Source organism: Ahaetulla prasina, chromosome 2 (genome assembly GCF_028640845.1).
Source record: "Ahaetulla prasina isolate Xishuangbanna chromosome 2, ASM2864084v1, whole genome shotgun sequence".
NCBI classification, from domain to species: Eukaryota; Metazoa; Chordata; class Lepidosauria; order Squamata; family Colubridae; genus Ahaetulla; species Ahaetulla prasina.
This window is the reverse complement of record NC_080540.1, coordinates 79,537,290-79,553,741: the sequence shown is the minus strand read 5'-3', so window position 1 is coordinate 79,553,741 and position 16,452 is coordinate 79,537,290. Positions and strand designations below refer to the sequence as shown.

At 35.8% G+C, this 16,452-nt stretch overlaps 1 protein-coding gene across 2 annotated transcripts in view; it reads right to left on the bottom strand.

The window, feature by feature from the left end:
* The window catches only part of USP4 (ubiquitin specific peptidase 4), a 50,399-nt gene that overhangs the window by 23,892 nt on the left and 10,055 nt on the right, over window positions 1-16,452 (bottom strand). For both annotated transcript variants that reach the window (XR_009153120.1, XM_058166138.1), the window contains exons 8-13: window positions 14,683-14,794; window positions 13,259-13,432; window positions 6,556-6,714; window positions 5,234-5,458; window positions 2,913-2,996; window positions 1,887-1,981 (exon numbers count right to left, since the gene is read on the bottom strand). Coding sequence is in view for 1 of the 2 variants with exons in the window: in XM_058166138.1 (XP_058022121.1) it covers window positions 1,887-1,981; window positions 2,913-2,996; window positions 5,234-5,458; window positions 6,556-6,714; window positions 13,259-13,432; window positions 14,683-14,794 (849 nt within the window). In the remaining variant the exon portion in view is untranslated. The remainder of the gene's footprint in view (window positions 1-1,886; window positions 1,982-2,912; window positions 2,997-5,233; window positions 5,459-6,555; window positions 6,715-13,258; window positions 13,433-14,682; window positions 14,795-16,452) is intronic.

Below are 16,452 nucleotides of genomic sequence, written 5' to 3'. Positions count from 1 at the left end.
CTGTCAAGATTATCTTCCTTACTTTCTACACTAGCTTTGCAATAGGGTTTGTGACTCACAAATTAGAACTGGGACTAAGGCTTTACATGAGTTTTTACTTATTGCTTGTGCATAAACATTAGAGATTAATACTTAAGAGGATAGGAATTATTAAATTAATGAAATACAGAAAAAACATTAACAAGTTTCTAAACTATAAATTTACATGTGCTTAGAAACAAAAAGGTATTTTGGGTTCTAAACTATGAATGGACAAAATTTTTAAATCAAGTATTTATCCAAATGAATAAGAATAAAGCATACATCTTTATACATACAAAATAAAGGAAAACAAAACACTATTTTGAATTTTCTTCTAGATTTTAAAATTTAAAAGATAATTTCTACTTGTAGGACTTCAATGAATGTCTTAAGAAAAACCTGATGAATTTGTATTAATTGTTTCCCTAAACTGATACAGTTCAAAAAGCATTTTCAAAAAGGTAACTGGCAAATTTTAGATGTACTAGATGCAACAAAGTTCTGCTTTAACAGAAGATTTAAATATCCATGATAATAGAAAACATCATTGAAAGAATCTATGGAAAACAGTCTATTATTTCCTGCCTTTTGAGACTTAAGAGGATTAGTTTGTTTAGTCATAATATAGTTTAGACAACAACTATTCACTGGGGAAAGCAGACGCTTCACTTAATGTTCGTCACGACATTATGTCATATCTTGAGGGCTACCGGTAGCACCAAAATAGTTCACAATATGAAACATAATCAGTTTTGTACTTCAACTGATTATTTTTAATGTAGAAAATTGAAGCCTCAGACTAATCATTTTCCATTTGTTGAAATAATTAAGCTGCTTATGAGACATTACTATTGTTATTATAGTAATGGGAGGGTCCAATAAACCCTCTGTGGGATACTTATATACAAATAATAAAACATATACAGGTAGTCTGACATACAACTATTTCTTTAGTGATCATTCAAAGTTACAATGGCCATTTTTGGACAGGTTTCTATACATTATTTCATAGCAAATGGGTGACATGTTAGTCTGCACCAACAGGATCAAAAATTCTAGAATGCCTGTTTATACTCAGAGATTTCAAGCTTGTTTTACACATTTCAATTCTTCGAACTTCATAGTAAACAAACAAAAATCCTAATCAAGACATCTAATAACCTCCTTGCCTAAACGTAGAAACTTTTCCAACTCTCCCTTGTATAATGAAATTGATCACTATTCTACAGACTGAATTTGTATTTGTATGAAATGAATACAAAATATTATGCCAAACTAATTTGTACCACAGCAATGAATTCACTACTACATTCTCCTCCCAAGTAAATATAAGACAATATTCACATGCTTTGTTTCAAAATATAATACATAGTTTTATCATGTATTTTATGTATTTTATAATCCTTTGAATTCACCAACAACTAAATGAATATATATATGCATACCGCACAAAGATAATTGATATAAAAGCATATAATGTGAAATGATTACTGAACTTGCATGAGTATTTTAACTATGATATAAAATTTAGTTTTGTTTCAAAATATTTCTCTTTTAATGCTCAGCGTGTATAAACTAAACTCTTTTCAGTTGTCAGTTTCCTACAATTCTGAATGAAGATTTTTGCTCTGATTAAAAAAAAAACACTTGAATATTTGTTGGAGTTTATTAAGAGTCAGTATAGCTCAATAACTTTAAAAATCCTAAGAATATTAGCATTGTAATAATCAGTATGAACCTTTTCCTAGGAGAGTAAGGAAGAGCAAGTAATACAGGCCACATTTTCTTTTATCAGTGTGTACTGGTCAAGAACAATACAGCTAATTTTACTAGCATCTATTCCTTCTAGATATTTGATTACTCACACAAATATATTGTCCTTTGGCATAATATGAGTTAAGCCTTCATCCATTTGGAAAATTTTCTGGAATCTGTGATTATAGACCTCAGTCACCACCATCTAAAATAGCAAACAGTTGAAGAACACTAATTAGAAAGCAGATTATGTGTTCAATACTTGCCAGTATTGAGATACGTCTATGAAAGTGGTTCACAGAATGATAAATTAAACAGAATTCAGTTATATGAAGTCGTCATTATTATTTTTTGTCATAAAAATACATATAAAAATTGAAAAACACTAATTAATTGTTTCAAAAGGTGTAAAGGTATGAAGAAAAACAGATGCTAGAAGGCAGAATAAAAATAATAACAATTATTGATATTATATCAAAAATAATGACATAATGATGTATCATTATATCAAAAAATTTAGTTTGATAAATAGCACCTAAGTATCTGAAAAGAGAAGAAAAGCTGCTTCTGATTCTGCCAAAATATTGCAGTTTATAGATTCAAACACCTTTTTAAAAAAAAAAAAATCTGTCAGTATAGCTTGGTTTACAAAGCAGACTGAAATGGACCCATAGAAGCAGATAGCAGTAAACTTAACAGCAGTAGGGTTCTAACTTGGCTATATTCTAACATTTCTGGATCTTCTCCCAGAAAAATTATAACAGTCAAGTTCTGCAAAATTATTTTTGCCCATCAGAAGCTACTGAGTACTATATTTCCTCCAACTACTAATTAAGAGAAAAATGGTAATTATAATTTTGGTCCAAAGGATAAAATGTTAAGATTTCTTACTGGATTAACATTTAATAATAAGTTTTTAATTTTTTGTTATCAATTTAACAATTATTAATAGAAAAATAGATTAAAAATTCTGAACAATTTGTTTCAATCAGTAAAACATATTACCTTGTCTGTCTCAATAGAAAAACATATCTGCATATATTTTATATTTATTTACACTGCAACATTAACCTTCAAAAATCCATCTTGCAAGTTTTTTAAACAAAAAATGGTAAACTTTTATGCTTTATCCTTACATTTTCTGCAGGGATCCCAGAAATTTTGGACAGTGCATCACACAGATCAGAGATACCACCCATCATGGGCACTACTATTCGGAACTGGAAGTAAAAAAAACCATTTAATTTAGACTAAACAAAGTAAGGACACAAACCTTGGTAAAAAGATTTTCACTATAATCAGTTTCAATTCAATACTTCTTACTATTGATTTCACTAATTTTTAAAATTGAAAATAGACTAAAAATCTGTCCTACAACGTATCATTTTGTTGTAACCCCCACTACAGAAAGAAAAGGCCTAAGAAATTCACCCTTCAAAGTCTAATTAGACTATCTTGTATGTTCAAATGTTAATTTTTTTCTCTTGTTATTTAAGCATAAAATGGAAGTTATTCATTTTGGTCATAAGGGCTTTAATTATGTAATAGAATATAATTACAATGCACTATACGTGAGACTGTCTTGGAAGAACATCCATAGAATTCAAACAAATGCTTCATTTCCTTTTTATGAAAGCCAAATACTCAAATTGCTTCATTCCACTGTTACATCCATTTGTTTATCTCCATTGATTTCTTATTTGAATCTGAATACTGTTACGCTAAATATTTTTTAGTTTTTGTATCCCATCCCAATTTGTAGATTCTGGGTACTAGTAATAATCAGGGCATAAATTACCATAACTACACCAATCACATTACTGATATCACTAGGAAAGGACTTGCCATGTGTCAGTAGTTCAGTTACTAGGTATACAAGACAAGTCGTCCTCTGTGCTAAAGGCTGAACAATGACACTTTTAGAAGACCAAATTGATTTGTCCACAGTGTTTGATTGATGATACTCAGTGCCATTTTTGAGTTGACAGCGGAGGTCCTCAGACTTACAGTCCTAAGGGTTTTCAACCTGATCTCCCCAGGGGCAAACTCAAGAGGAAGTCTGGGGAATTCATATTTGCCATGAACCTGCTTTAGCTTACTGCAGGTCTGATTAATAAATGGTGTCTGTCACATGCTAGATCTGTTTTTTTGTCTCATTGGAAACATGATCTGGTGTTGGGGCAATATTATCATCATTCCCTTGCCATGGAGAGATCATTCCCTGTTAACCCTGGAATTTACTATAGCATCCCTGAGTAGGGAAGTTGAACCTATTCAATAGGCCTGCCCCAGGCTCCTAAAAATTTGTTTTCAGAATTAGCTGGGGGTTGGTTCCTAAGGTTTGATAGATGACTCAGCTGAAGCCTTGGTTGCTGCTTGGAATAAGGTAGCAGCAGCAGCTGCTTTGTTCGGAGGGTGCCTTAGATCTCCCCATGCACAAATCCCACTATATCCTTACGGAGGATCTATGAAGGACAAACCAGCAAAAGAGACATTGCAGGACAACTGGAAGCGAATCCAATCATACAAAGGTTAGAGACTTTATTAGTGGCTCTAATATGTGGTAATGTAAGCACTAAAATGTACTTATTTCTCTGCCTGGCAATCCTGCTCAGGGTACCCAGTCCCTATTTGGTTAAAAAGGACTGAGATATTTACCTGCAGGATGGTTGTGAGGATTATTCTTGACACTTAGTGGATAAAACTGCTCAGATTTGCTCTATTTCACAAATAGAGGGCCTCTGGTGGCTCAGACTGTTAAGACAGTCTGTTATTAACACAGCTGTTTGCAATTACTGCAGGTTCAAGTCCCACCAGGCCCAAAGTTGACTCGGCCTTCCATCCTTTATAAGGTAGGTAAAATGAGGACCCAGATTGTTGGGGGCAATAAGCTGACTTTGTATATAATATACAAATGGATGAAGACTATTGCTTAACATAGTGTAAGCCGCCCTGAGTCTTCGGAGAAGGGTGGGATATAAATGCAAAAAAAAATAAAATTTAAAAGCAAGAGATTTAACTTTCGTTATTTTACTTCAAAAGAGATAGCAAAGCAATATCCCCCAAGTGATTTTTTTTCATTTTTTTTTCAATTTTTTTTTTTAAATAGCGAGTTTTGTAGATGAGGCTGAGCCTGAGGGTCAAACGTGTCATCAGTCTCGAGTCCCTCTGCACCCTCAAAAGATCTAAGTCCAGCCCATTTTTAGTTCCACTGACCCTTATCTACCGCCAATTTACTTTGACTGTTAGTAGTTCAGATTCTTGTATATTGCATATTTGTATATTATAAGCTTACCGCATAAGCTTACAATAACTTTATAACCTTTAATTCATTTGAACTGCCTGGATTTCTGATTTTCCTGAGCTTGACAAGTTCCCTTGATTGGTTTTAGAACTATTTTAGTGCTCTAAGAAGTCTTCTGAGGCAGATTATAGTACCACTGACATTTCTACTTACTTGCATAGGTTTACACTGTGGATCTGCAAACACCAAGAATACTTCCATGGATCTATCTTTCTTCAAGGGCAAAGGGAGTGTTAAATAGCAAAACGGATCAAAAGTTACTGAAATTTTAGAACATTTGGGGCAGACCAATGTGGATTTGAAGAGTCCGTGAAAAATATCTACAATTATAGAGTCATTACGCAATCGATGATTCTCCCATGCTTCTTTTGCAACCACCTATATAAGAAATACAGATTGCAGTGAAACAGCAAATATTGAATCTAGTCAGCTCAATACATTCATTAAAACAGATTTCTTCTACAGGAACATTAGTGAAATATATATGCCTAAGATAGATGCTAGAACCACCAAAAAGTTGTGTGTGACTAGGTTATCTGAAAAATTACATACTCCTTTACCATCTTTGCCACTTGTGCTACCATAGACTATTGGTGAGAATTTATGAAATCTCCTTTCATTAGGGCTTTAAAATTCTTTACAGGAAAGATTTAACTAAACTCTTTTTTCATTTCAGACATATTTTTGTTTCAGTAACCTTTTGGCCCCATCAGTTCTCTACGTTATTGTTACTCTGTATTTTAATTTTTTTCATTTTTATTGAAATGAATGCTCCCTGAGATCAAGCAAACAAAGGGAGTGAGGAAGCCAGCAGGAAGTTGGAAGTTTTGCTCCCACTACTTTTTTGCCTGCCTGTGGTCATTCTATTTATCTATTTAGATATGGAAATATTGTCTTGGTAATGAAGTTTATTTGCCATTACATTTTTTTTAATTATGATATGTACTTTCTTTAGATGATCACAGGACTTTTCAGCACTGGGGTAAAATAGTATGGTCATTTAATTTAATTTTCATTCTAGTCATTCTGCACTATTTTCTCTCAAAGGATGACTCAACAGGTCACAGGACTGTCTAGTTTAATTTATCAAATTTGTAAAGCCAGTGACCTCATAACAATTCAGTACAATATATTTTAATCAGGGCTTAAACTATCCCATTTTCCTAACTTTGGACATTATAAAGAAATCCAGTTTAAAAAAAACTGTGCTTAAAATTGCTTTTGTCAGAGAAGAAAAGAGGAGGGAGAGTATTTTTAAACTTGGGACAAAGCCTATCTCATGCACTTAATACTAATCAATGAATATAGAAATCATTCAGGCTTAGTAAATGGAGAACTGGATGGAATTAGGGATCAAAAAAGTGGTTATTGCTTGTATTATAAACACAGATGCTTTTTCTCAGTAAGCTTATACTTCCTTTTCTCCTTCTTCTACAACACAATTGAATTACAAATGAAACTGTTTTAGAATGTACCGAATCAGGTCTCCCATTAGCATCCTTCAACTCTAAATATGGTTTCTTCTTTACTCTGTTTAAATCCTCATGTAGGCCATCCAAAAGAAAGGCCAGAAGCTCCTGAGAATCTTGTTGCTGGTATCCTGAAAACTGAGGAGCAAAACGGCCAACCTGAGTCTAGAATTAAAAATGGAAAAAAGGAAAACCATTAGGAATATTGTTTATAAACTCCATGAAGTGAAAGAAAACAATAACAGACTAAGACACTGACTAATACACAGACTAAGACACTAATACAATAACAGACTAAGACACAGACTAAGACACAGACTAAGACACTGAGCTTGTCGATCAGAACCGTCAGCAGTTTGGCGGTTCAAATCCAGCTTAGTATAGTATAGGCTCCTGCGTGAGCAGGGGGTTGGACGAGATGACCTCCAAGGTCCCTTCCAACTCTGTTACTGTTACCTGTTACCCTCAGTTCTACAGAATACAATGTAGCTAAGCTGTAGTTTATAGTTATATTAGAACCGTCAACAAATAACCAGTTTTTCATTATCCTGTAAAATAGTTTTAACAAATGATTCTTTTGCCATAAACTGTCAGGGAAATTTTTCTTGGTTCTGTTAACAACATATAAATCAAGGCATGCTATCTTTTTTCAGGCTAGGATTAAACTGGGAGAGGGGATGAGACAGACAGGAAGAAGACTATGTGTCTTATTAATACTATTAATATAGTTGCTTTCCATAATTCCCTTCTTCTTGGAATAACGATACAAAGCCAGTAGAAGCTCTACTGTTGCTCCCAAAGATGTTGTTCAATATTCAGGAAATAAGCAGGAAAGCTGCATTTTTTCCTCCATTCACACAGTAACCATGCAGTCCCAAGAAAATAAACATTTGAGTTAAGGATCAACCTCAAAACCACCATCTAGAATGATGTTCAGTCTTCAATGATTCTGAAATGAATGCAGATGTTAGACAGCATATTCAGCTGCAGGTCTATTAAGAAAATCCTAGAATTTTCAAAGTCTGATTAGTCCTCCGTAGTATTATTTGAGATATTCTGTAATCAGCTCAGAGAAAGATTATATCTATTAATCACATGTAGGATACAATACTTTCAAATGACTTTTGAAGTAAATATAAATCTCCAAACTTAAACTTGGGTATCAATATGATCTTAAAAGTCAGATTTATTTTCTGAGAATTTCTTCACAGATATCATGCTTATTGCCTTACCCAACAAAACCCCACATTTTCATGAATCTCCCCATTCTTCTCATTTAATTAAAGATTAACTGTCTCATAGCTATATTCACTTTCCTACTTCTAATTCATATAACACCACATATGAACTTATTTCTGCATCCAATAGAAGAACTAAACGCAAGTCATTTATCACGTAACATTAAAGATGGGCAGAATAACCACACTTGCCTGGGGGATATCATTCACCACAGATATTGGTTCACATAATGCATTCCCTATTTGGATGTTTTAAGATTACAGTGGAAAACTTAAATCCATCATAATAGACTTGCCCTAATCCATATGGATTAATTTATACCATTAATTGTCCAGTCAGAGTCGAACTCTGAGACAATCTGAGAAAATTTATTCACCAGATAAACTACAGTAAATTAATCCACAGGAGTATCTGCAGAGCTGCTCTGAAGAATATTATAATTATCTGATGGATAAAGTCACTCAAATCTACTCAGAATTGGAATACAAATGGGCAAGTCCATTGAGGTGCCTGAGACAGCCTTAAGGGTTATCAGGGAGGGGTTTGAGTCTGTGACTCCTGAGGATGTGGACTAGGACTTTGCATTGTGAGTTTGCCCACTTATTTATTTGAGCCAGGAACATCGTTGATTATGAATGCTTCTAAGAGATGGCTTGTAGTTGGGTCTATGCACTGGTACTGGCTTCTCTAAAGGAGGGGATATGCTTCCAGCCTTGAAGAGACACTTGTGTGCACTCTGCTCAAGAAATCATCCTTCAATACCATAATTTTGGACAATTGCTTTCTCCAACTTTCCCTTTTTAGAGAAGGTAGTTAAAGTGATAGGACACTAGTTGAACAGAATCCAGAAGGAAGCTGATTGTCTGGATCTATTTTAGTTGGGCTTTAGACCAATATTCAGCACCAATGTTTAACAGCGTATTTACTGATGACCTTTGGAAGAGGTGGCATGAGAGTATTGCACCTGTTTTGGTGCTCTTTGATTTCAGTGGCTTTTGATAACGTGAATCCCATTAATCACAGTATACAACTGGACTGGCTGAAGAAGCTGAGAAAGTGACACCATTTTGTGGTTCTCCTGCCTCTGAGGTCAATTCTAGTTGGTGTTGGTGGAAGAGGAACCATCAAGTTCTAGATCTTGTTTTATGCTTTGTGAGGTGCCTCAGGGCGCTACATGTCCCCCTTTTCAATATCTACATGAGACCATTGGGTAAAGTCATCTGCTGGCACAGGGTCAGATAGTATCAATATATAGGGAATGGTTTTCCAGGGAAGTGACACTTTCCAGAAACACTTTCGTACATTCAACATAGCAATTAATTTTGTAGCCAAAGTTTGTTTTTTCATTGTAGCCTACCCTGACACATAGTCTATCTGGGTGCAGTAGCAATAACTTATATGAGTGTACAGAAAATTCTTCTGTATCAGTCTGTCACCATAAACTCAAACATAGTTTAAACATTTGATCTAAAGAGACCCCAGTTTGCCTTTTGAAGTTTTAGACCCAGGAATTTGATTTGTTCCACTAGTAATGGTCGTATATCGATATATTGTAATGGTATATGGGAATAACCTTGGGAGCCGGGAGAAAGAAGCTGTCCAGAGAATGTTCAGATAAGAGACAGCATAACTCACAGCTGCATAGTTCTCAGTCTGTAAAGGCGATGGCAGAAGAATTGTACCTTCAGATTTGCTAGATTCTAATAATTTTCTTAACACTCATGTAAGATATTGCTTTACAGTAAAACAGAATTAGTTTCCCTGGTCATGTTCCCTTTCTGGTCTATCTGATACGTCTAGCTGCAATCACCCTTATAGCCTAAACACTTACGAAGAGTTCCTTCTAAGCCTCCTTCTTTGACCACTATGCAGCTGTGGGCTATGCTCTCTCCTATCCGACCATTCCCTAGCAACATCTCTTCTACCCGCCTTCAAAAGTTATTCCAATATACCATTAAATAGATGCAAAGAACTAATTATCCTAATGCCATGAGGGAAAGTTCCTAGTCATATAAAACATACAAGTGAAAAATTGTAGCAAGACTCAATGCAATTTTCTTATTGATTTTTTTAAAAATGGGAATTGTGAAAATATGTCTCAATTATTACCCATTGGGAAGATATGTCTCAATTATATTTTAGTGATTGCAGTTTTAGCAGTTTATATCTGATTTGCTTTGGTATTTTAATGCTAATTTTTGCTATACATTTTATTGTACTTTCCTTAGTATCACTATCATTAACAAATTTTTATCATTTTATCATTTTTGCATTTATCTTTTTCCAGAACAATTTAAGAAATACAATGCTGATAACTTCCATCTTCAGATTTTAAACATAACTGAATAGTAAAAGTTACCAAAAGTCATTCTACAAAGATCTGAAATGCATGGCACCTTCCGTAATATTTTCAAGTTCAATTAAGCATTATAGGTAGTCCTCTGTTAATGAATACTCATTCAGCAAAAGTTTTTACTGAATAAGTAGCACTTACAATCAGTCCTTGAAGTTCTGGTTATCTACCATGGTAATATGATCACAATCCAGACACTTGGTAATTGGCTTACACTTATGATGGTTACAGTATCTTGTAGTTATATGATCACCATTTGTGATCTTTCCTGGTGGCTTTCTACAAGCAAAGTCAATGGTGGGAAGCAAGCAAGGAAGGTTGCAAATTGCTCCCATAAATTGCTCCTGTCACTTTTTCTCCCAAGGAGCCTGCTCCAGAGTTTTTATTTATTTATTTATTTATTTGAATTTATATCCCGCCCTTCTCCGAAGACTCAGGGCGGCTTTCACTGTGTTAAGCAATAGTCTTCATCCATTTGTATATTATATACAAAGTCAACTTTTATTGCCCCCAACAATCTGGGTCCTCATTTTACCTACCTTATAAAGGATGGAAGGCTGAGTCAACCTTGGGCCTGGTGGGACTTGAACTTGCAGTAATTGCAAGCAGCTGTGTTAATAACAGACTGTCTTAGCAGTCTGAGCCACCAGAGGCCACCAGAGTAAGAGATCTCATCACAGTGCCCCTTTCTATGGCTACTCGTACTCATGCAGAAGTGCAGCACCTCTTCCCCCACATGCCTGCACTCACACAGTACTGCAGCATTCCCTCTACATTCCATAGCACTCATCTGCCTGCCAGCCTGCTTGAGAGTCTTCCAGGGCCTGCCACTTCCTGTCACTTTCTCTTTGCTTGTTAGAAATTGGCAGGAAATCACAAGTCATGATCACATGAGGATTTGCTAAAATGACCTGTGATTCTGGCCTGGAAGCCGTACGGGTCTGGATGGGGAGGAACAGGCTCAAACTTAATCCCTCCAAGACGGAGTGGCTGTGGATGCCGGCACCCCGGTACAGTCAGCTGCAGCCGCGGCTGTCTGTTGGGGGCGAGTCATTGGCCCCGATGGAGAGGGTGCGCAACTTGGGCGTGCTCCTGGATGGGCGGTTGTCTTTTGAAGACCATTTGACAGCCGTCTCCAGGAGAGCTTTTTATCAGGTTCGCCTGATCCGCCAGTTGCGTCCCTTCCTGGACCGGGATGCCCTATGCACGGTCACTCATGCTCTCGTTACCTCTCGTCTGGACTATTGCAATGCTCTCTACATGGGGCTCCCCTTGAGGAGCACCCGGAGACTCCAGTTAGTCCAGAATGCGGCTGCGCGGGTTATTGAGGGAGCAGTTCGGAGCTCCCATGTAACACCTATCCTGCACAGACTGCACTGGCTGCCTGTTGTCTTCCGGGTGCGCTTCAAGGTGTTAGTTACTACCTTTAAAGCGCTTCATGGTTTAGGACCGGGATACCTACGGGACTGTCTACTGCCAACGTCTATCTCTCAACGACTGGTGCGCTCTCACAGAGAGGGGCTCCTCAGGGTGCCATCAGCCAAGCAATGTCGGCTGGCGGCCCCCAGGGGGAGGCCTTCTCTGTGGGGGCTCCTACCCTATGGAACGAGCTTCCCCCTGGACTCCGACAAATACCTGACCTTAGGACCTTCCGCCGCGAACTTAAAACCTACTTATTTCATCTTGCTGGACTCGCTTAAATTTTAAATTATCAAATTGATTTTATGGGTTTTAAATTTTTTGTAAATTTTAGAGGATAATATTTTATCTATAAGTAGCCATATCAAATAGGTTTTTTAAGGGTTGTTTTTAGTTTTGTATTGTTGTTTTCTTTCTGTATTTTATTCTTGGCTGTACACCGCCCTGAGTCCTTCGGGAGAAGGGCGGTCTATAAATAAAAATATTCTATTCTATTCTATTCTATTCTATTCTAACAGTGATAACAGGACTTCCAGGAGTGTCATTGGTAAGCAGTAGAGTCATGTGACATCATGATTTACAACTGCATTGCTTAGTGATGGAAATTCCGGTCCTGATTATCACTGTTAAGTGAGAATTAGCTGTAAAGGCACTGTAGAGGGAACATGTTGTGTTTGAAAGAGGGGTTACTTGAGACCAGAAAATAGGCATTTGGGTTTGCACATGGGCCCAGCACATAGGTATTTAAGATAGGGAAGGGACTGCTCAAGTACATCCTCAGTAGTTGCCAGTGGAAGATAAAGGGAAACTAAGTGTTTGAAAATGAGGAATGGGCTGATGCACCAATTACCGTATTTTTCAGAGTATAAGACACACCTTTTCCCCCCTAAAAGAGGGTGAAAATTTGGTGCATCTTATACACCAAATGTAGCCCCGCCCAGCCTCTCAAATGGAGGTTTCAGAGGCTGAAAAAGCAATGCGCAGAGCTCATAACCAACGAACCTGTTGCTAAAGTTCACCTCTGGGAACAGCTGATTGGAGATATTTCGTGAGGCCAATCTACCCACAAATCAGCTTTTTTCTTATTTTCCTCCCCAAAAACTAAGATGTGTCTTATACTCCAGTGTGTCTTATAGTCTGAAAACTACGGTAGATACGTGCTAGTGAGCAGAGAGGTAGGTGGCAGGTTGGGTAGGGCAGCATTGGCACCTATCAGAAAGGAAGATGCTAGAATATTAGGAAGAAGAGCTGATCACTGGATGGATATGTAATTCAACAGCAGAGGTAATGGGAAGATATAGTGGGAGATTTTGGCATATAGTCTATGAAAAGGAAGATAAAAGGTGACAAAGGCAAGAAGTTTAACACTGCCCAATTCATTTATAAGATACTTCTAAGTTTTACTTGGATAAAGCCAACAACAACCAAAATGTTCTGGATTTTAGTTTAATCAATTCAGAATGGCTCAGCTAAACCTATGTGACTTAATGCCTTTGCTTCATAAAAACAAATTTTCCAATCTGCATAATTTACACTATTGCATGTGGGATTTTCTTGCAATTATCTTAAATTCAATCTAGGCTTCCTACTGAAAGGATTTACCTTTATATGACATAATATATAGACAGTAAAGCTTTATAAAGTATACAAAATATTAGAAAAGACACAACACTTAGCTGTGATGGATATTACACTTACTTTGAACATACGAGGGGCTACATGAGAATTCCGGCCAGACCACATTTGTTTGATGAGTTCTGCATATGCTTCTGCAATTTCTCCCCTCATTCCTAGAGGATTATCTTGGTTTATTTCAGCTTCATATTTATCTTCCAAGAAATAGTCAGTCAAGGGAGGTGTGTTACTCAAACACTAAAAAACATACAATTATGTGAGAAAATAAGGCCCATAACCACTATAACCCCACCCCAAATAATTAAAATTTTGTTAAAATTGGAGAATGCTGTTTAGAAAATTATGTAAGAATTAGTTAGGAATTGTATGGATATTGCTGGAGACTATAAAGCAAACAATTCATTTAGCTGGACTGTTTTATTTTTATATTTAACACTCTTCTACCCATTTACTTGTTTTTGTTACCTTTTAAGACAGTTTTAAAAATGTACATTTTAAAGGATGAAATTTCTTAATAAATAATGTAGAGAAATGCACACAAATTAGAATTTAACCAAAGGCCAACTAACCATTTAAAATACTGCAACACTGTAATGTTCAAACTACTTTGGAACTACTTTAAATTATAGAGAAACTGAAATACAGGTAGACCTCGACTTATGACCACAATTGAACTCAAAAGTTTTGTTGCTAAATGGGACATTTGTTAAATGAATTTTGCCCATTTTACGACCTTTCTTGCCACAGTTGTGAAGTGAATCACTGCAGTTGTTAAATTAGTAACACATTGTTAAATAAATCTGGCTTTCTGATTGACTTGATCAGAAGGTCACAAAAAGGATCACATAATCCTGGGACACTGCAAAAGTCATAGTGAGTCAAAGTGTGTATTTTGATCATGTAACCATTGGGATGTGGCAATGGTCGTAAGTGTGAAAAACAGTCATTTCTTTCAGTGCTATTGTAACTTAGAAGGGTCACTAAGTGAACGGTTGTAAGTTGAGGACTACTTGTAAAAGTAGTTTCAGAGTTGTTTTTTAAAAATTAAAAGTATAAAGATTAACTACTCACAAATCTGAGCAAAGTTTTGAAGCTCTGTATTAGAATCACATGCTATACACAGACAGAGTTCTAGGTTCAATATAGGAAATCACCAAGTCAGATTGGGGAAAATGTATCTGAAAACCAGGAACTGTTGTGTATCAAGCAGCATAGACAACGCTCAGTAGCGTGGATGAATAAACTGACTTATATTTATGAATGTTGCAGTGACCTTCTGACAAGTAATGGGAGTGTCACTTTCCACGTTCCTATCCAGCCAATAAATGATTATGTCGAATTTCAAACTGTTGAAGAGCCTAACAGTATTTATACCAGCTTGTAAAAGGCCTTAGGAAAACAGGTTACCAATCCGTATTTTAATCTGATTTTTCATATAAAGCCTGAACAGAAAGCCTACCCTTATATGTTCTTAACCACCACTTTACCTGTAGAGCTGAGTTCATGAAACATGTATTTCCTAGATTACTGAGCCCACAGAGTCCAGGCTGTGACTGAAGACTTTCCCTGCTGTTGTAACTGTAAGAAAAGCTCGAGCCACTGAAAAAAGAAAAGGCACATCACAGCGTGCTAATGCACTATAGGACTTTGCAAAAACAAACAAACAAAGAAAGACATAGCTGATATTCTAATTATTATTTAATATATAAATTTATACAATATCAAAGCAATTCCTTAGATGTAGCTCTCACAAATGACTATTGGGGTGTCCAGCTTTTAACAAAAGCATTTCATTCTGCAGACACATTTACGTTAATGAACCTATGCCAATTTTAAGATTTTATTAAAATATTTCCATACTTTTTAAACAAGTATCAAAATACCATTTAAGCCCCATCATTATACTATTTCCACCTTCTAATGTGAACTAATGTGACTAGTGTGAACACCCAAGAAGGCAGTGTCCGATGAGAGGAGCCCATCTGAAGCAGTCCTCCAAATTCAACAAAGGCAAATCTAAAGCAAGGCCTAAGGTGCCATTGTAGAGGCAACCTTTCAAGTACACAAAGCTCAGATCTAAGCCACCTAGGATTTAAAAATAAAGTTCAGCATATTGAAGTGATTCAAAAACAAAATGGAAGCTAACACAGTGATTATATTTATACAGGTTACAAAAAACTGAAAAATATTCTTAATAGCTACAAATACATTGCATCAATTAGTTTAGATTTTAACTGTTGAAAATGGAGCTAATCTTTTTGAACCTCAATGAATGTAGTACCTTTCTTATAATTAATATTAAAGTTAATATTAAAAATAAAATAATATGCATTAGAAAGAAATTGATTTTGTCTTCTACTGAAAATAAAAGATATAAAAGGCTCCAATTTTTCTGGAGAAAAAAGATTAAGCAGATAACAAGCAAATGTCAGAATGTATATTTAGCTACATTAATATTATCAGCAATTTCAATTAATCTTAATTTTTGTTTCTATAATTTGTATTGTTTATAAGGGGTTTATTGAAGGTTTTCCTGTATTGAAATAGGATTGTCTATTTTTTTTAAATTTGATATATTTTCAATTGTGCTTTTCCATCTTTATTATTTTTTGTATTGTTCAAAGTTATAATATATTAAAAATAGTTATTCTGAATTATTTAAGAAAGGGTTCAAGCAAAAACTTTTTCCCAACCATTTCCTGTTTCTGGGCTTTCACATGGCCGTCAAATGCAAAGCAGAGATTTTCTTTATACTTCCCACTTCTAATCACATGCTGATCTTGGAAAGCTCTATTACACTATAACATTTTGTCATCAGCTGTTACATAACAGGATAGTTATGGAAAAAGGGACAGAGTGAATCTCTTTTAACAGAATAGCACCTGGCAAAGAAATACAGTGCTTTGAGAGCAAAGCCAAAATATTCTACCTTAACATTGTGTAAAATGCAGTTGTTGCTCTTAGCATGTATCATACATGGTGGCAGGTTCCACTTGTTTTTCACTGTATTTGCCTAATTGCTGTTGTTCTTGATCATCATCATCATCTTATTACATGTAAATGCTGCCTAACTCTACTTCTTACAGTAAAGCTTACCAAAGCATGATGCAACAAGGGCTTTTGTTTATCAGTCAACCTGTCACGAAAACTGACACTGATTTATAGACTAAGAAGAGGTGCTTAGGCCAAGATCACCTATTTAGTCCTCATCAAGGCAGGACTATGGCTTGGGTCTACCTGCTCCTTGTCCAACATCT